The sequence below is a fragment of the Podarcis vaucheri genome, assembly GCF_965113315.1.
Source record: "Podarcis vaucheri genome assembly, chromosome: 12".
Classification (NCBI taxonomy): domain Eukaryota; kingdom Metazoa; phylum Chordata; class Lepidosauria; order Squamata; family Lacertidae; genus Podarcis; species Podarcis vaucheri.
Window position 1 is genome coordinate 60,241,451 of NC_138750.1, and position 21,242 is coordinate 60,262,692.

The 21,242-nt window shown below is 48.7% G+C and overlaps 1 protein-coding gene across 3 annotated transcripts in view; it reads left to right on the forward strand.

The window, feature by feature from the left end:
• The first annotated feature begins 250 nt into the window (after window positions 1–250).
• Window positions 251–21,242, forward strand: part of NBEAL2 (neurobeachin like 2) — a 219,421-nt gene continuing 198,429 nt past the window's right edge. For 2 of the 3 annotated variants that reach the window (XM_082192090.1, XM_082192092.1), the window contains exon 1: window positions 251–481. In XM_082192090.1, the coding sequence (XP_082048216.1) occupies window positions 431–481 (51 nt within the window). In that variant the 5' untranslated portion in view covers window positions 251–430. The remainder of the gene's footprint in view (window positions 482–21,242) is intronic. The other variant, XM_082192094.1, reaches the window with a different exon arrangement.

Consider the following 21,242-nt stretch of genomic DNA (forward strand, 5'->3'; position numbering starts at 1 on the left):
AGTAAAAGCGCCTCGCCGAATCGGGGCCCCCACCCCACCCCAAAGGCGAGGAGTCCGTGCGCCCCCAGGCGAGGCTGCGCGCCGTGGCGCACACCTGGAGGAGCAGCGGCGGCGGCGGCGTTGCCGGCGAGGCGGCGGCGTCTCTCCTCCCTCGGGGCCGGGGCCGGGCCGCGAATCAGGTGCTGGGAGAGGAGGAGGAGCCGGAGCCGGAGCCCGAGGGCTGGCAGCGGCCGTCGCCACCAGCATGGCGGAGGGAGCCGAGCGCGGCGCCCGGGGGAGCTTTGCGCGCCGCTTGGAGTGAAAGGCAGCGCCGCGCGTAAAGTTGCCCTTGCGCCCGCCCAGGGGAAAAGGCGCCGCCGCCGCCGCGCCATGGATCTGGCCGCCGCGTGAGCCGGGAACGGAGGGACGGGAGGCGCAGCCGCCCCGCGCCATGGCTTCCAAGGAGCGCCTCTACGAGCTGTGGATGCTCTATTTTGCCAAGGTAGGCGCTTCCCCTTTGCGCGCGCGCTTGCGCCCCTATTTTGGGGCCCCTCTTTTTTTAGGGGGTCTCTTTCCTTCGCCTTTGGAAACACCTGCGCCGACTCCTCGGGAATAAAAGGGACCTTTGGTTTTGGGGGGTACCTGACCCCCCACGTCTGTTGCTTGTTACACCTCTCCTAAAACCCTGCCTCTCCTCCGAATTTAATCCTTTTGTTCCTTGTTTTGCGTTTATTTGGGGTGCGTGTGTTGCACCCCTATTGTTTATTTCCTTCCCATCTCTGGGGGGTACCGGTTGCCTTCTTCTTTTGGAAAATACCCGGGGGGTGGGGGGGGAGAGGTTACCTGCTTGCTCTTAAGTTGTTTGCTCCCTCGCACCTGTCCGCTCCAAAGGAGAATCCAGGTAAATCGAGAACTCTCTTTCACCCTCGATTTACCTGCTCTTTCCTTTTGTTATCGGTTCTGCGGAGAAAAGAATCTTCCGTTCCTTCCACCCCACCCCACTCCATCAGTTTGCTCCCCACCGACCTCTGCTTCTCCTTCGCACCTTTTGGGGGGGCACCTGCGGCACCCCACAAATCGGCTCCAATTTTTACTTTTGTCTTGGCAAGCTCCCAGCACCATGCCTTCCTTGGAGCGAAGATCTTTCTCTTTCTCTACCCTCCCCCCTTTCAAAACACTGAAGTCAGACCACAACACCTGTTACCTGCGGTTTTAAAAAATAACCCCACCACTATCACCAATCCTCTGGCTTGGAGATGCTCAGAATTTGAACCCAGTACCTCCTGTGCCACTTCCGAGTCCCGCTCAAAGTCTCCTGCAGGCTACTTGGGTTACCTGCAGTCCATAATGTTTCTTAGCTTGTTCCACCTGTCACCCCTTTCTTTGTTCCACCTGTCCACCCCCCCCCATAAATATTATATGCTCCTTGGAAAGTTCCCTTTGGTGTTGCGGTTCAGGATCCATGACTCCTCTTAAACCCTACGAAGTTAATCATCGTGTCCCTTTAACTTCAGTAGGCCTACTCTTGAGAAGGTACAAACCTAGGACTTTCTGCCTTAAGTTTATTGGAGGGGACAGTGTCCATTTCCTGACCCCCTGCTGATGCCCCCCCAAAACTTCCTGGGATGGGTGACTTTGGACCCAATCCCATCCCCCTTTGCACCTGTTAACCCCCAGTTTTTTTCATTCTCCTGGGACGTCTCCATGCCTGGGAGAGGCGATTTTTTTTCAATGGGAAACTCTGGGTGTACCTTTAATTTGCAGATAATATAATCCCATCCATCTCCAAGCGTTTCGTGAGGTGCTCCCCCAACTCTCCCACAATTACCTGAAATTCCTTCGCTTTCTATTCCTCCTCGCCAATTCTCCCGGCGCAATGTCTTTAAAGCACCAAAGAAATCTTAATTGCTTTGCTTCACCCTTCTTGGGCGGTGGGTTCCTATTTTGGGGTGTGGGGGTGGGTATCTGTAGCTGCCAGAAAAAAATCCCTAAAGGGGGAGCATTTGCTGGAGGGGGGGGGGGGAGAGAGAAAACACCAGGCGCCGGGCTCTCCATTGCCTATCCCTCCCCTTCGCTGTCTGATGCAAAATAGAATTGCAAATTTTTGCAACCCCCTGCGGGTTCCAGTCGGAGAGCAGGAAGGTGCGCTTTCTATTGTGACCTGTGTGTGATGGACTTGGGGAACCGCGGAGCAAGTGTGCGATGCGCGGGGGGGGGGGGTTGGTTTGGATTGGATAGCCGTCAGGTCTCTCTCTCTCTCTCTCTCTCTCTCTCTCTCTCTCACACACACACACACACACACACACTCTCTCTCTCTCTCTCTCTCTCTCTCTCTCTCTTTCCTTGGGGACGGAATCTCGGCGATTCACTCTGTGCAAAAACCATTGTTCCTTTTGCAAGGGCAAGGAGAGGCGAGGGATCGTTTTTGCGAGTTTCTCCCTCCATTTCCCTCCTTCCCAATTAATACCCCCCCCAAAAAAAAAAACCTGAAGCAGGCACTTAGGGAATTGTGGCGTAGGAGAGTCGAATAGCTAGTCTACTTCCTGGGTCCCTTTTGCTGTGTGTGTGTGTGTGTGTGTGTGTGTGGTTTTTGGCTGCTTTTTTTGGACGGGCTTTTGTTCCTGATCTCCTTTTTCTTGTCTCCATTTAAAAAAAGGGGGGGGGGCGCGTCTCACGAATGTTTGCATGTGCTCACTCCAGAGACACGTGTGCGTGTGTGTGTGTTGTCCGGATCCTCCGGCTGGGTTTTTTGTTTGTTTCTGCTGTTAAATAAATAAATTAAAGACACAATAGCCTGGAGAAGTTTGCCTGGGAGGCGGCTGTGAGCAAAGACATGGCCTCCCTCGGAAATCCTGTTTCTTGTGTGTGTCAGCCTGCAAAGCATCTCTCCTCCCGAGGGCCAGGGAGGGGTCCCTTGCACGTTGATGTGTGCAGGTCGCAAATTAAGAAATTATTATTTTACTGGAAAAGCATATCCTGCTCTTGCCGACTCCGCACAGTAATAATAATAATAATAATAACAACAACTTATTTATACCCCACCCATCTGGCTGAGTTTCCCCAGCCACTCTGGGCGGCTTCCAATACTATTAATAATAATAATAAATAATAATAATACTAATTAATAAAATTATTTATACCCCGGCCATCTGGCTGGGTTTCCCCAGCCACTCTGGGCGGCTTCCAACAGAACGCTAAAATACAATAACCTATTAAACATTGAAAGCTTCCCGAAACAGGGCTGCCTTCAGATGTCTTCTAAAAGTTTGGTAGTTATATTTCTCTTTGACATCTGGTGGGAGGGCGTTCCACAGGGTTGGCGCCACTACCGAGAAGGCCCTCTGCCTGGTTCCCTGTAACTTGGCTTCTCGCAGGGAGGGAACCGCCAGAAGGCCCTAGGAGCTGGACCTCAGCGTCCGGGCAGAATGATGGGGGTGGAGACGCTCTTTCAGGTATACAGGACCGAGGCCGTTTAGGGCTTTAAAGGTCAGCACCAACACTTTGAATTGTGCTCGGAAACGTACTGGGAGCCAATGTACCGTAGGTCTTTCAAGACCGGTGTTATATGGTCTCGGCGGCCGCTCCCAGTCACCAGTCTAGCTCCTGCATTCTGGATTAATTGCAGTTTCCAGGTCACCTTCAAAGGTAGCCCCACATAGAGCGCATTGCAGTAGTCCAAGCAGGAGATAACCAGAGCATGCACCATTCTGGCCAGACAGTCTGCGGGCAGGTAGGGTTTCAGCCTGTGTACCAGATGGAGCTGATAAACAGCCGCCCTGGACACAGAATTGACCTGCGCCTCCATGGACAGCTGTGAGTCCAGAATGACTCCCAGGCTGCGCACCTGGTCCTTCAGGGGCACAGTTACCCCATTCAGGACCAGGGAGTTCTCCACACCCGCCCGTCTCCTGTCCCCCAAAAACAGTACTTCTGTCTTGTCAGGATTCAACCTCAATCTGTTAGCCTCAACCAAACCTCATGAGCAGTTAGCATATTTAACGCACCTTTAAAGCACCCTAAAGATCCTAGAAGCTGTGTGGTTTCCCTGTTGCTGAACCTAGCACCCTTACGAAACTATAGTTCCCAGGGTTCTTTGGGGGGGAAGCCTTGTGCTTTAAATGTATGGCGTGTGCATAGCTGTCACATTCGCTGTATGTTTACAGCACATTTAATGCACGTGGCTTCACTCGGAAAACCCCGGAAGCCGTAGTTTACCACCCGCAGTGCTACAACTCCCGGCACCCTTGACAAACTACATTTCTCAGCATTATTTGCAGGAAGCTGGGTGCTTTTAATATAGGGTGTGTTTGCAGCCTGCACGTTCTCAGTGACCATGGAATGAAGAGGGGGAATCGGCAGGGCTGGGAAACTGGAGAGAGGGCAACGGAATGGAGCGCCTTAGGAAAGGGAGCGGCTGGCGGGGACCAGGAATGTGAAACACTCCACGTTGCATCCTTTCCCTTCAGGGGTTGATAATTTACTGCAGGTTTTGCCAAGCTGGTGCCCTGAGATGTTTTGAACCATCAACCCATTTAAGGACCATCAGTGTTTAAGGTCAGTGTTGCTGCTGACCTTTAAAGCCCTAAACGGCCTCAGTCCTGTATACCTGAAGGAGCGTCTCCACCTCCATCGTTCTGCCCAGACACTGAGGTCCAGCACCGAGGGCCTTCTGGCGGTTCCCTCACTGCGAGAAGCCAAGTTACAGGGATCCAGGCAGAGGGCCTTCTCGGTGGTGGCACCCGCCCTGTGGAACGCCCTCCCAGCAGATGTCAAAGAGAAAAATAACTACCAAACTTTTAGAAGACATCTGAAGGCAGCCCTGTTTAGGGAAGCTTTTAATGTTTAATAGGTTATTGTATTTTAGTGTTTTGTTGGAAGCTGCCCAGAGTGGCTGGGGAAACCTAGCCAGATGGGCGGGGTATAAATAATACATTATCATCATCATCATTATTAACTTTCTCCCCCACCTAGCTACTCCTTATACACCCCTTCCAAAATATGCTGTGAAGAGCTGGGTGAACCCTAGAATGGATTTAGGGGTACACATGGAGAGGAGAGGAGAGAGAGGGGAATTTCCTTGTGCAAATGGAACTTTTTCGCTGGGTACCACGCAGGGAATTGCATCAAACCAAGCTTTATGTAGGATAGACCCCTTGGAAATGGATGGGCCCATGTTTTCCCTGTCCATTCACAAAATAAACGAGTTTATTTTGAGTAGGGCGAACATTGAACGCAACCCAGTAATTAGGAAGCTTGACAGTTTCAAAATCATAATTAATGTTTTCACAGGTGATTGTCCCCTCCGAGTGTGTGAATCGGGAGATCGCAGGCAGTGATTTGGGTTGTTGAAATTTATTCCTCAACAGTTTTCAGTACAGTCGATAGAGTCTGAGACTCTGCATCTTAGGGTCGTGGGTTCGAATCCTACGTTGGGCAAGAGATTCCAGGATTGCAGGGGGTTGGACTAGATGGCCCTCGGTGTCCCTTCGAACTCAATTTCTATGATTCTTAGAAAAGGAAGGGAAGGACCTGCTGTTATCTTTTAAATGTTTGCAAATCCAGTATTCCAGGCGACACCTCTACATAACAGAACGCTTAAATCGCATTTAAGTGTGCCTTAATTTCCCCCCTTTAGTTATTTCGGGTTAAATACTTGTGGAATGTCCAGTGGAGGCAGTGTAGTGAGTGTCAGACTTGGAAGACGCGAGTTCGAATGTCACTCGGCGCACGGAGCTCACTAGATGTGACCGTGGGCGCCACTCACCGCCTCTCGGCCGAACCTACCCATAACTGTCAACGTTTCCCCCTTTTTTAAGGGAAATTCCCTTATTCCGAATTGGATTCCTCGCAAGAAAAGGGAAAAGTTGACAGCTATGAAGCTACCTCACAGGGCTGTTGCGGAGATTAGATGAGGAGTGGGGAGAACCGTGGGTGTTGAATAAATAAATACCGAGACCAAAAAGCAGCACAGACTTTTATTTTTAGCCTTGTTTGCCGAAAGAGATCCTTTCTGTTTTCCAACCTCCTCAGGCAACAATGACCTGAATTAGGGATGGATTTGCCAAGCCACTCGTTGGACTAGTGGAGCGATGAGCTGGGGAATTTCCAGTTGCAAGTCACAGATGTAAGGGGGCACGTATTGCGTTCAGAAGGTCGCGGGTTCAAATCCGGGGACCCCTCTCTGCCTTGTGGAGAATAGCGCTGATTGCCTTCCTGGGTAGCTGCAGAGACACAAACCAAACAGTGTTTTCAAACCCTCAAAAAAAAGTGTTGTGAGGTTTATCTATTTATTTTTAAAATCTTTTTTATTAGGAATTTCAACAAGACATTTTATCAAAAAACGTATCATCCTTAATTCCCCCACCCCCTCCCCATAAAATAACCCCTCTTCCCCCCTCCAGACTTCCCCCAGCTCCTCTCTCTGGTTTATCAACAAATGTTACTCTCTTCATGTTACAAAATTATATGGATCCTTAATTTACCTAACTGACTATTGTCAATAAAAAAGTTTGCGAGTGTTTATTCAAAACCTGCCAAGGAGTCCAGTTCATTTTATTGCTTCTTTAAGTACAGTGGTACCTCGGGTTACATACGCTTCAGGTTACATACACTTCAGGTTACATACGCTTCAGGTTACAGACTCCTCTAACCAAGAAATAGTACCTCGGGTCAAGAACTTTGCTTCAGGATGAGAACAGAAATCGTGCTCCGGTGGCGCGGCAGCAGCAGGAGGCCCCATTAGCTAAAGTGGTGCTTCAGGTTAAGAACAGTTTCAGGTTAAGAATGGACCTCCGGAACGAATTAAGTACATAACCCGAGGTACCACTGTACTTTGTAAAAGGTTCCCATTCATCTTTAAAGTCACAGTTGTCCCGTCGTTTGTGTGTCAATTTTGCCAATTCTGCGTAGTCCATCAGGATTTCCTCGTTCTTCCATCCTTGTGCAATTAAGACTCTTGCCTAGCTGTCAACCGTCCCTTATTTGGCGGGAAACTCCCTTATCCCAGCGCCGCGCCGCGCTGCTGTCCCTTATTGATGATGTCCCTTAGATTTCCCGGGTTTCAAAGGAAGCAGCTCCTCTCCCTCTCTCCTTGCCGGCCAGGGAGGAGGGAGGCTCCAAGTGTGTTGCTTGGCTGCGTTGCTCACCCAATAAGGAGTCTAAGAACGACTGGGGGGTGGAGCTTGCATGCCTTGTGGCGATCAAATCGGCCACCTTGCCTGGGGACTCGCCTTTGCTCAGCGCTTCCCAGCAGAGAGGTGATGGTGGTTTTCCTTGCTACATGCCCTTTGCTGGGTTGTTGCGCTGTGGGAAACACCGCTTGAGGCTTTGTTTGGCTGCTGGCTGGGCTCAGAAGTTGAACATACCTGTGTCCGGAAAATCCCTTATTTTGGCTGCTGATCCCTTATTTTCGAGGCTCCTGGTCCCTTATTTTCAAATCCGTAAGTTGACAGCTATGCAAAAATCACAGATATTATTTATTATGCTTGGGCCCCACCTTTCCTTCAAAGAATCTGAGGCGACACTTACAGTTTCTGTTCCTCCCTGTTTTCGCCACACAACGACCCTGTAAAGTAGTCTGGTCTGAGAGGCAGCAGTTTGCTCAAGGCCACACACCCAGTGAGTTTTGTGGCAGAGAGCCGGGGATTCAAACAATGGTTTCTTCTAGGTCCTAGTCTGACACTCTTAACACAGCCATGGGACCCCAGATACCGTTGGACTACGACTCCCATCGTCCCTAGCTAGCAGGACCAGCGGTCAGGGATGATGGGAATTGTAGTCCCAAAACAGTTATATCTAACAGATATATTAAGAAAAAGTTTAATTATGATAAAAGTATATATTGGCAATAAGTAATTGGCAGTAAGTAATATGGAATATGGAATAGATAGGAGGCTGGGTCTTTAGTGTTAAGACCGATTTATGTTTTATTGTTAAGAAAATTATGGGGATTTTTGGTTTTGTTTTGTTTTTTAAAAAAATTAAATTTTCCACAATTATAACAAAAACCACAAAGCAAAGTAACACACAAAAACAGAAAAAAGGGAAAATTACAACAATATAGAAAAAAGAAAAAGGAACAATAAACAAAGAATAAAAACAGACTTAATTCTTTAAAAATCCCACCTTTTTAAACCTCTTAATTGACTTCCTCTAGTCCTTCTCTTCTGAGTTTCCTTCTATGTTAAGAAAATTATGTGTCTATGGTTATTCCTGTGTGTAATTTGCTATTTGTGTTTTTTCTTTTTTTCTTGCGGTATCAATAATAATAAAAATAAAATAAAATAAAATAAAAAGCAGTTGGGAGGGCTGCGTCTGCTCTAGCCACAATAATAATAATAATAATAATAATAATAATAATAATAATAATAATAATAATAATAATAATTTATTATTTATACCCCGCCCATCTGGCTGGGCCTCCCCAGCCACTCTAGGCGGCTTCCATAAAAACCAAAAATACAATAAAATATCACACGTTAAAAACTTCCCTGAACAGGGCTGCCTTAAGATGTCTCCTGAATGTCAGGTAGTTGTTTTTCTCTTTGACATCTGGTGGGAGGGCGTTCCACAGGGAGGGTGCCACCACCGAGAAGGCCCTCTGCCTGGTTCCCTGTAACATGGCTTCTCGCAGTGAGGGAACCGCCAGAAGGCCCTCGGCGCTGGACCTCAGTGTCTGGGCAGAACGATGGGGGTGGAGATGCTCCTTCAGATATACTGGACCGAGGCCATTGAGGGCTTTCAAGGTCAGCACCAACACTTTGAATTGTGCTCGGAAACGTACTGGGAGCCAATGCAGGTCTTTCAAGACCGGTGTTATATGGTCTCGGCGGCCGCTCCCAGTCACCAGTCTAGCTGCCGCATTCTGGATTAGTTGTAGTTTCCAAGTTGCCCAAGGCAAAAAGCTTTCCTCTCTGTCACATTGACAGTTCTGGCTGTTTTGCCCTCCCCAAAATCACTTCCCTCTCCGGAGATCAGAACTGGGAGCAGGGAGGTCAGGGCAGCTGCCATTGCGAGTTTGAGAGTTGCCACTTCAGGGAAGGAGGTTGTCTGTCTGAGCTCTGAGCCGCTTGTCTGAGGTTACTTGAGGGATCGGGGCTCGGGTCGCTGAATCCAGAAGACAAAATATTTCCCGGCCTTCTCTGCAAACTCTCGTTTCTGGGCCAAACCAACAGAACAGTTTCCCAGATATTTCTTCCCCTCTTCTCTACCTCCCCCCTCTTTTTTTTTTTTTGGCTACCGTCCCTCCGTTAGGCAAATTGTGTCCCCTACAACAAGATCTTTGTTTTCATTCTGCAAAAAGAAGAAGAAAAAAGTGAAAACTGCCCGGGCGAAGGGGAATTCCTCTCTCTCTTGTTGTTGTGTTGAAGAGGAAGCCAATGTAGCTTGCAGAATACTAATAAAGCCAATTGAGAAAAATAAACAAGATCTGATTTGCTTGGAATAAGCATCTGCAATAATAAATATATACATTTAAAAAGAATACTCAGGGTGGTTGTGCTGCCGTTGCGCCGATCAGAAGATAAGAGCAATGGCAGAAGAGGTTAAAAAAAAAGAAGGTTTAAATAGAGATAAAGAATTGGGTCGTGCTGGTCTTTTCCTTTCGTTTTCTGCTCTGGATCATAAATTAACAAATTGACTTTTTATATGAACGAAGGTTAAGATGCAAGGTTCGTTTACTGGTCTGTTTTGCTGTGCCTGCTCTCGGTTGAATTTGTCTGGTATCCTTTTAAAGCCACAGGGGTTTGTCTCATCCTTACTTCTAAGCTCGTCCAAGTCATCGGCCGTTGCCACATCTTGTGGCAGGGAGTTCCTCAAGGTGCACTGGGCGAAGGCATAGCTGTCAACCGTCCCTTATTTGGCGGGAAAGTCCCTTATCCCAGCGCCGTGTCCCGCTGCTGTCCCTTATTGATTATGTCCCTTACATTTCCCGGGTTTCAAAGGAAGCAGCTCCTCTCCCTCCCTCCCTGCCGGCCGGCCAGGGAGGAGGGAGGCTCCAACTGTGTTGCTTGGCTGCGTTGCTCACCCAATAAGGAGTCTAAGAACGACTGGGGGTGGAGCTTGCAGGCCTTATGCCGATCAAATCAACCGCCTTGCCTGGGGACTCGCCTTTGCTCAGCGCTTCCCAGCAGAGAGGTGACGGTGGTTTTCCTTGCTGCATCCCCTTTGCTGGGTTGCTGCGCTGTGGGAACCACCGCTTGAGGCTTCATTTGGCTGCTGGCTGGGCTCAGAAGTTGAACATGCATGTGCTCTGAAAATCCCTTATTTTGGCTGCTGATCCCTTATTTTCAAGGCTGCTGGTCCCTTATTTTCAAATCTGTAAGTTGACAGCTATGGGCAAAGGAGTCCTTCCATGGAGACGTGTGTAGTAGCTCAGAGGTAGAGCATCTTCTTCTCCTACAAAAGGACTCAGACTCTGGGTGGCTTTTTTAGGAAGCGATGGGAAGACCCGCTGCCGGTAATTGCAGGAAAGCAGGTGACGCTGTGGGTTGAACCACAGAGCCTAGGGCTTGCCGATCAGAAGGTCGGCGGTTCGAATCCCCATGACGGGGTGAGCTCCCGTTGCTCGGTTCCTGCTCCTGCCAACCTAGCAGTTCAAAAGCATGTCAAAGTGCAAGTAGATAAATAGGTACCGCTCCGGCGGGAAGGTAAACGGCCTTTCCGTGCGCTGCTCTGGTTCGCCAGAAGCGGCTTAGTCATGCTGGCCACATGCTGTACGCCGGCTCCCTCGGCCAGTAAAGCGAGATGAGCGCCGCAACCCCAGAGTCGGCCACGACTGGACCTAATGGTCAGGGGTCCCTTTACCTTTACTACCTCTTTTGTACCTGCCTAGATATTTATCCTCTCAGGGACGTTGCTTTTTGAGGGTAGAGTGTAAACCTCCAAAATAAATTTGGGGGAGAAGTAGAAACTTTCAAATACATTTTAAAGAAGACCAATACTTCTGCCCCAGAATAAGCAATAATTATTGGGTTGTAGAGTTGACAGGGCCCCAGACAATGCAGAAAAACAGTATTGAGACCAGCTACATGAGACAATGGTTTCATATTATTTTTATTAGATATATGTCGCTATCTGGAGAGGGATAGCCTGACTTCTTCTTTTATAAATGCTTTATTGGTTTTAAAACTGCATAACAGAAATAATCAATAGGTGTTAACGACAAAATAAAGAGAAACATTGATTCCTTGATTGCTGCTTGTTTTGTTCCCCATTCTATACTTCAATTTAACACGACCTCTGATCTTCTCATTATGTTCCCGAGTTAGATTTTTTGGATATGCACTTGACTTTATTTTCTCCCTACTCTTTAACTTGTTTTAGATTTTTCCAAAATAGTCCTATTCACGCACACAAACTTGATCAATACCTGCCAACGGATTGATATTTTGACAATGTTCTTTTACATAGACTCTATCTATATTCCACTCTCTGGAAATTTTTTCCTCTGTAACATCTTGTAGCCTTGCTGATAGTTTTGCTAATTCTACATATTCTCTTAATTTGTTTTGCCAATCTGATTTGGATGGGATGGTTTCTCCCTTCCAACCTTTTGCAATTAAAATTCTGGCAGCAAATGTAGCGTACATAAAGATTCTCCTAAACTTTTTTTGGAATATCATTAAGGGTGCCCGATTAGCTAAAGTGGTGCTTCAGGTTAAGAACAGTTTCAGGTTAAGAACGGACCTCCGGAATGAATTAAGTACTTAACCCGAGGTACCACTGTATTGTGTGTGTGTATATTAGTCGCCAACGTGTTGCATGACTCGTACCACAACCCCTGATCTCTACCTGATTCCTGTCTGCTGGGTTAGATCCCGAGTGTGCAAACTTGACTCTGCTAAAGGGTGTTGCATTTTGCAAGTGACTCTTCGGAGGAAATGGAAAATATTTTTGTAGCACCTTAGTTGTCTGGGAGTCCATCGGATTTTTCACCTTGACTTGCTGCTGTCAAATGCCTGGTTGCCTGAGCTAAAGCCTGAATTGGAGCTGCTTCTCTGAACCACACGACGGATGCAGGTTCATTGCTGACAACCGCCCTGACTATAAACTGCTCCGCGTGAAACTCAAAGCGACGGCGAGAGCCGTTTCCAGAAGGCCTGCAGCGGTCCCAGGAAAGTGATGATTGTTACGCTCGCCGGGACCTTTTAAAAACCTTGCTTCCCCTTGGCTGTTAACCTCAATTTATTTAATTGGCCCCAGTCCAAGCGTGGCAGAGAAATGCAGGCTGCCTGTTCATGTTCAAATTTCGCCAGGCGCATTTTGCACCTGGCTATCAGACAAAGGGACGCGGGTAGTGCTGTGGGTTAAACCACAGAGCCTAGGACTTGCCAATCAGAAGGTTGGCGGTTCGAATCCCCGCGACGGTGTGAGCTCCCTTTGCTCGGTCCCTGCTCCTCCCAACCTAGCAGTTCGAAAGCATGTCAAAGTGCAAGTAGATAAGTAGGTACCACTCTGGCAGGAAGGTAAACGGCGTTTCTGTGCACTGCTCTGGTTCTCCAGAAGTGGCTTAGTCATGCTGGCCACATGACCCGGAAGCTGTATACCGGCCCCCTCGGCCAGTAAAGCAAGATGAGTGCCGCAACCCCAGAGTCGGTCGCGACTGAACCTAATGGTCAGGGGTCCCTTTACCTTTACCTATCAGACACTTGTGACCAATTGAGGATGCCTGGACATTTGGATGGTGCCTGACGTCTCCACCATCTGGAACTGCGTGCCTGGGGATCCTTGGATCGGGGCCATTTTAACACACTAGCAACACATCCTGTAGAATTCTATCCGTTCTATTTTATCTGCGCCATCAGAATGAATTTCAGGAACTAAATTGCTTTTTCCGCGCAGCCTGAGCAGGAGCAGTCACCGTTAAGAATAAAGAGGTTGGAATAAGCCAATATATATGTGAACTGTCCCTGCCTCAAGTGACTTTTCTTCTCAAAGCTCTTAACCTAGCTCAAGGTTGTCAGCTGAAGTAGCCAGACGATTAACAGAGAATCAAGCGCAGTCAGTCCATTATAGTGCTACCTTGGTTCGCAAACGCCTTGGTTCGCAAATGCCGAAAACCCGGAAGTAAGTGTTCTGGTTTCCAAACGTTTTTCGGAAACCGAACATCCAGTGCGGCTGTTGGCTATTGTTTCCGAGGCGCCTGCACCAATTAGAAGCTGCGCCTTGGTTTTCGAACATTTCGGAAGTCAAAGAAACTTCCGGAACAGATTACATTTGGTGCTTTTGTTTTTGCTATTTTTTGCGTTTTTGTTTGTGTGGCTTTTTCATTTTTCTGACTGTGGCTTGTTTTTCGTTTTACGATTGATTGATTGTGTGACTGCGGAAATGGATAAAAGCCTCCCATCCAAACAATTATCATCACCTGTTCCTTCGTAAAGAATGATGAGCAATCTCTGATCGTAAACATGCTAGCCTGCCTGTCGGTAAAGATTACCCCTGCGGATGTGATCCTCAAGTTGGCTGGTGGTTTGAGGTTTTGGGCCTAGAATCCATTGCTCTGATCAGAGTCGTCTTTCCCATTGGTCTGAGTGGTGCGTTGCGCCAGGGCGCCGGCCTCTCAGGGGCGCCCTAGTGAGTGGGGGAGCTGCGCGGCTTTGCCGGCAGCCTCGCCTTTCCCTGCACGCCCGCCAGCTGTGCCACGCCACCTATATGGCTGGAGGGCATGCAGCTTACTTCCCAAGCCTCCACAGAAGGAGAGCGATCCCTGCAGAGGCTTAGGATGGACACTGCACATAGCTTCCCTTCCAAACCTCTGCTAAAGGCGGCACTGATCCCGGTCGCTTTCCTCCTCCTGCTTCCTGGCAGAAGGCAGCGCGCAGCCTTCCTGGGCTGCCTTCTCGGGTGCCCCGACGCCGGAGATCATGTCTGCCAGCACGTTTTGCCGTTTGATCGCCGCAACCACGCAGGGGATCAGGGCGGTGGGGGAGGCAGAGGGCATTTTCCACCGCCCCCTCCCTTGCCCAGACGCTGAGGTCCAGCTCCGAGGGCCTTTTGGCGGTTCCCTCACTGCAAGAAGCCACGTTAGAGGGAACCAGGCAGAGGGCCTTCTCAGTGGTGGCTCCCGCCCTGTGGAACGCCCTCCCACCAGATGTCAAAGAGAACAACAACTACCAGACTTTTAGAAGACATCTGAAGGCAGCCCTCTTTAGGGAAGCTTTTCATGTTTAACAGACTACTGTATTTTAATACTTTGTTGGAAGCCACCCAGGGTGCCTGGGGAGACCCAGCCAGATGGGCGGGGTATAAATAATAAATTATTATTATTATTATTATTATTATTATTATTATTATTATTATTATTATTATTATTGTTTTGGAGTTGCCGGGGGGTGCGCAGGAGGGATCTTTGCACCGCAGTGCCGGATATGCTTAAGACAGCCCTAGCTCTTACAATCGGGATTTTGTGTGCTCACATGCCTAGTCCAGGGGTCTGCAACCTTTAAGACAAAAAGAGCCACTTGGACCCGTTTCCGAAGGAAAAAAAAACTGGGAGCCGCAAAACTCGTCATTATAAAAATAAATTTTTGTCACTTTTTTATTATTTCTTTGTTTGACCCCTCAGAATTACTCCTCCTCATAGAAATAAACGTTAAATTAACAAGTTACCTTTTTGTGTGTGTGTGTTCTTCACTCCCCTTCAAAACAGTGACCAGCGTACATGCCCCCTTTCAATGCAGTGACCAGCGTACAATGTAGCGGGCGGGCGGGAAGGTGATGTCAGGACGGTGCGTGACTAACACATGCACCGCCCCCATGCGACGTCACAGCCAGTACAGCGCCCGCCACAGTGGGGAGTGTTGGGGCACACAATGTGCCTCCTCCCCTCGCTAGTATCCACCCCGGAGCCGCGGCAAAGGTGTAAAAGAGCCACATGCGGCTCCGGAGCCGCGGGTTGCAGACCCCTGGCCTAGTCGAAGAGGTGAAGTCACTTAGACTGCAGCACTTTCTTACTGCAGGTGGAAGGCTGAAGACTTGGGTGTTTCCGCCACTCACCCTTGCACCCAGAAAGCTAGCATATAGGAGAGGAGGCTAGACTAGGATCTTTCTACCAGATTATTTAGATCTATGCCTGCAGGGAGGACCGCTCCACCAGGTGGGGCTCCACCTGCAGTCGGAAAACAGTCCAGTCCCAACACAGCTTGACCGAACTCATTTGCTGTTTTTAACACAATGGCCAAAACTTGTAAACCAGCCTTTCTCAACCTGTGGGTCCCCAGATGTTGTTGAACTACAACTCCCATCACCCCTAGCTAGCAAGGCCAGAGCTCAGGGATGATGGGAGTTAAACTGTTATAGCACTGCATTTTGTGTCTGGGTAACCAAAGGAGTCACGGTAGACCTGATTTACACGCAGAAGGTTTCAAGTTTTGCATTGCAAATTTACATTCAAACATTAAACATCATCATTTAGGATTCTCTGAATCCTTCGACTCTGCTCTGCCCTTCCATGGTTACCCTTATCAATCTTCTTTCTACTGCTTCTCTTGTTTTATCTGTTTTTCTTAAGCAATCCATTTTTACCATAATTGCAAGTGTTACTCAAATCCTGCCAAAGTTTTTAGCTGTTTGCAGTGTTCTCTTAAATGCATTATAAAATTTTCCCACTCCTCCTTAAACTTCTTCAGATCCATTTGCCTGTTTTAAAACGTTTCTAAGATACGGCTTGGAAAGGTCTCTTAGTCTGAGGCTTTGGAGATCTGCTTCTAAGAAGGTGGTCGATGAGATCCATAGCATGACGTCAGCACTAGGAATCCCCCAAGCGTGTTTTGGGACTAGTACGGGGCCAATCGCAACCATGTAGAGATGACATCTCCATCTAAACGGCCCCTCCAGCTTTCTTAAGCAGGTCAGCAGAAGAGCTTGTTTATTGTGTTTATATTCCTCCAAGGAGGGACGCGAGTGGCGCTGTGGGTTAAACCACAGAGCCTAGGACTTGCCGATCAGAAGGTCGGCGGTTCAAATCCCCACGACGGGGTGAGCTCCCGTTGCTCAATCCCTGATCCTGCCAACCTAGCAGTTCAAAAGCACCTCAAAGTGCAAGTAGATAAATAGGTACCGCTCCGGCGGGAAGGTAAGCGGTGTCTCCGTGTGCTGCTCTGGTTCGCCAGAAGCAGCTTAGTCATGCTGGCCACATGACCCGGAAACTGTCTGCGGACAAACGCCGGCTCCCTCGGCCAGTAAAGCGAGATGAGCGCTGCAACCCCAGAGTCGGTCATGACTGGACCTATTGGTCAGGGGTCCCTTTACCTTTAACTATTCCTCCAAGGACACATGGTTCACCTCTCTCCTTAATTCATCTCTACAACTACCCTGTGAGGTAGGTTAAGGGGCTGTCACTGACTCCAGGCTCACCCAGGGAGCTTCAGGACTGCATGGGGATTTGAACCCTGATCTCCCAGGTCCTAGTCTGACACTCTAACCACTACACCCCACTTCCCTCCTAGAGTCCTTCTGTGATGGGGCAGCTCTCATCAATAGGTGAGCATGGTTGACTGCAACCCCGTTCTTTGGGAAATTTCAAAGATGTGGAAGTCCCCTCACTTTCCCCCTACAACCCCGAAGGGGGGGAAACTGAAACAGAAGGAAGAGGATTGAAATGGTATCCAGTACTTGTTCCCTTGTCAAACCTAAGCTTATGTTACCGGTTTGCCAGTATAAGATGCATCATTTATAACTTGACATATAAAGCTGTGCTATTTAAAATATATGTGCCATTTGCAGAGCAATCCATTGCCTGGTTTTGCAGAAGCACGTTCCACTCTGTTTAGCAGAGTTTGCTCCCAGATAAGTCAACACAGGGCCTCAAAGGTTGCAAACGCCTTTATACCTTCTGTATGACCAAAACTGCAAATATACCCAATACTGGCAGCAGGAGGAGAAAATTGCAAGCTCCTGCGACTTGTGCACCACAGCTTTTGCCGCCAGAGAAGGAGGAAAATGCAGAAGGCGTTGAAAGTGAAAAAAACCTGCCAGATCCGGGGTGGGAAATTTGTGGTTCTTCAGACATTGCTGGATAATCCACTAGCCCCTTTGAGCATTGCTGTGTTTTGTTTGTGAGCAGAAAGCAGCAACACTGGGTTGCATTTGCTGGACTGATACTCGTTCTGGCTATGGGATAAATCGGGGAACACTGGAGATTTCTGCTCCTGTTTCCATTCAGATCATAAGAAGAGGTTGCAGGATCAGGCCAGTGGCCCTTCCTGTTTGCCAGATGCTTGGCAAACCCACAAGCAGCAGCCAAGTGCAAGGGTCCTCTGTGAATTTGTCTACTCCTAGGTTAACCAGCATCTTTAAAAGCATTTTAAAAGCAGAGACATCACCTTGCCAACAAAGGTCCGTATAGTTCAAGCTATGGTTTTCCCAGTGGTGATGTACCAAAGTGAGAGCTGGACCATCAAGAAGGCTGATCGCCGAAGAATGGATGCTTTTGAATTCTGGTGCTGGAGGAGACTCTTGAGAGTCCCATGGACTGCAAGAAGATCAAACCTCTCCATTCTGAAGGAAATCAGCCCTGAGTGCTCACTGGAAGGACAGATCCTGAAGCTGAGGCTCCAAGACTTTGGCCACCTCATGAGAAGAGAAGACTCCCTGGAAAAGACCCTGATGTTGGGAAAGATGGAGGGCACAAGGAGAAGGGGACGACAGAGGACAAGATGGTGGGACAGTGTTCTCGAAGCTACCAGCATGAGTTTGACCAGACTGCGGGAGGCAGTGGAAGACAGGAGTGCCTGGTGTGCTCTGGTCTTGGGGGTCACGAAGAGGCGGACACGACTAAATGACTAAACAACAACAGGTTAACGTAGGTTGGTCGCCATCGCTGCCTCCTGCACAGGTGAGTTCCACAGTTTAAATGTGCAAAGAAGTGCTTTATTTTGACTGCTCTGAGTCTTCCAGCCTCCGGCTTCCGTGGATGTTCACAGGTTCTAGCGTAGTGAGATAATTCTGTGAGAATTCACATATATCCAGGCCAAGAACCTGGGAATCTAAGAGTTGGAAGGGACCCATGAGGGTCATCGAGTCCAACTGCAGGAATCTCAGCTTGGAGAGCTGCTGCCAGTCAGAGCCTAGACCCTCCTTCCTCCACAGCCTAGTTCTTTCCAGATGTTGGACTACAACTCCTGCTACACCCAACAGTCAGGGATGATTTATTATTATTTGTTAAAGATCTATGCCCCCCAGCAGCTGCAGATCTCTGGGAGCTTAACAGCAGAAAAATGCAACATAAAAGCACAAAATACATGATAAAAAGAAGAGCAGGAAGCCCAGAACCCCAAAACCGCCTTCCACAAATGCATTTAAAAGGGGTAAAGGTAAAGGACCCCTGACAGTTAAGTCCAGTCGCGGACGACTCTGGGGTTGCGGTGCTCATCTCGCTTTATTGGCTGAGGGAGCCGGCATACAGCTTCCGGGTCATGGATTAAGCCGCTTCTGGCGAACCAGAGCAGCATATGGAAACGCCATTTTCCTTCCCGCTGGAGTAGTACCTATTTATCTACTTGCACTTTGACGTGCTTTCGAACTGCTAGGTTGGCAGGAGCAGGGACCGAGCAACGGGAGCTCACCCCGTTGCGGGGATTCAAACTGCCGACCTTCTGATCGGCAAGTCCTAGGCTCTGTGGTTTAACCCACAGCGCCACCGGCGTCCCTTAAAAGGGGTACAATATTCTAATAAGCCAAAGGCTTGGCTTAAATCATGGCGCAAAATCTAGGCATGGTCAGGCTGGAGTAGAGAGTGATGGTTGAGATGGCTAAACGCTTTGATCTGTCCTAAGGCGGCTCTCTGTGTTTCCAGTTCTGGTAAAGGGAGCTGGAAGCGGTACAGCTTTGTTCCTCATCCTTTTATCGTTTCAACACCCCACTTTGGACCAGTGCCCAGATCGACAGGTGTCTGCGAGCAAAAGCAGAATTCAGGCATATGGAGGACCCTGTGTTGGGGTGTGTGTGTTTGGCGTGGTGTTGTGATATGATCTGAGGCCAAATTTAATGTTAAGAGTCTGTTCGCAAGAGGACTGGGGAATTGCAGAGCTCAAAAATTCATGGGCAGGGCTATTGATGGCTAGCAGGCCCAATGGCTATGCTCTGGCTGTTACATTTAGAGGCAGTGATGCTTCTGAATGCTACGTGTTGGAAACCAAATGGCACCTTAAATCTAGGTTGTGGTTGCCACAATGGAAAGTCTATTTGCCAGGGGGTTGGTCAACATCAACTTCGTTGGACTGGTCCTGTTGTGCGGATGCCTGATGATTGTCTTCCAAAGCAACTGCTCTATTCCCAATTTAAAAATGGAAAGCGTAATGCTGGTGGTCAACAAAAGAGGTTCAAATACTCTCTGGGCAAATCTCAAAAAATGTAGTATAAACACTGACAACTGGGAAACACTGGCCTGCGAGCGCTCTAATTAGAGAACAGCCTTTACCAAAGGTGTCATGGGCTTTGAAGACGCTCGAACTCAGGACGCAAGGGAGAAACGTGCTAAGAGGAAGGCACGCTTGGCAAATCCACACTTGGCAAATCCACACTATGATCAACTTCCGCCCGGAAACCAATGTCCCCACTGCGGAAGGACATGTGGATCCAGAATTGGCCTCCACAGTCACTTCCGGACTCACTGTTAAAACCGTGTTTATGGAAGACAATCTTACTCGGCTATGAATGATAGCCAAAGAAGAAGAAGGTGGTCTATATGACTCCAGGGATCTCTTCCAACACTACAATTCCACGATTCTACGATCTCAACAACATTACTCGGCTGACGCTTGCTCTTACAACAATTTGTTCATCCCAGTATGCAAGAAGGAGAAATAACCATGGTGGAGGCAGAAATGGAATTAACTATGGACTAAGGTGGAGGTTTTTAAACTGCGGTCGGCAACCTGGCACCCAGAAATCTCCACCTAGTCACAGTTGGACCCATGCTAGTAGCGAAACACGCCTGGCTAATTTCTAACCCTGCTGGAAACCACAGGAGTTTCTCTTATGCCTGAATTATTTCTATCCCACCCATTTATGGGCAGCTTCCAGCACATATGAAAACATGTCAAGCATTAAAAAAACCTTCCTGATACAGGGCTGCCTTCAGATGTCTTCTAAAAGTCAGATAGTTGTTCATTTCCTTGACATCTAGTGGGAGGGCGTTCCACAGGGAGGGCGTCACCACCGAGAAGGCCCTTTGCCTGGTTCCCTGCAACCTCACTTCTCACAGGGAAGGAACTGCCAGAAGGCCCTCGGAGCTGGACCTCAGTGTCTGGGCAGAACGAAGGGGGTGGAAATGCTCCTTCAAGTATTCAGGGCCGGGGCCATTTAGGGCTTTGAGACTATTATTATTTATTAAGATGCATGTTTGGGGACTGGATTCTTCACATGCGCATTAAGAAGGGAGCATCTGCAGCCACACTATTAGAAATGTCACATGCCCGGCCTCTTGGGTTACTGACATTTTGCATACCACGAACCCCACACCTTCTAAACCCAACCTTGCAGCCCTTTGGCTTAGAAATGCAACTGAGCTTCTCAGGAGATGGGTTTCGGTGCTCGATATGCTGCCGTTCTTACACTTCTACAGATTCATAGCATACAAATGGTCCTAACTTTGGCCATTTCTCCAGAAGGCCCTCGGAGCTGGACCTCAGTGTCCGGGCTGGATGATGAGAGTGGAGACGCTCCTTCAGGTCTACTGAGCCGAGGCCATTTAGGGCTTTCAAGATCAGCACCAACACTTTGAATTGTGCTCGGAAATGTACTGGGAGCCAATGTAGGTCTTTCAAGACCGGTCTTATATGGTCTCGGCGGCTGCTCCCAGTCCCCAGTCTAGCTGCCGCATTCTGGATTAGTTGTAGTTTCCGAGTCACCTTCAAAGGTAGCCCCACGTAGAGCGCATGGCAGTAGTCCAAGCGGGAGATAACTACAGCATGCACCACTCTGGCGAGACAGTCTGCAGGCAGAACAGCGCTCTCCTCATTTGTTATTCCCAGTAACGAGTACAGTGGTACCTCGGGTTACAGACGCTTCAGGTTACAGACTCCGCTAACCCAAAAATAGTACCTCGGATTAAGAACTTTACCTCCGGATGAGAACAGAAATCGCGCTGCGGTGGCAGCGGTACCTAACTAAAGTGGTACCTCAGAGAAAGAACAGTTTCAGGTTAAGAGCGGACCTCCAGAACGAACGAAGTTCTTAACCAGAGGTACCACTGTATTCAGAGGTTTACTACCTGTGCTAGTGAAGGGAAAACATAGCCATCTTCCTATGAGTTCATTAGGTTG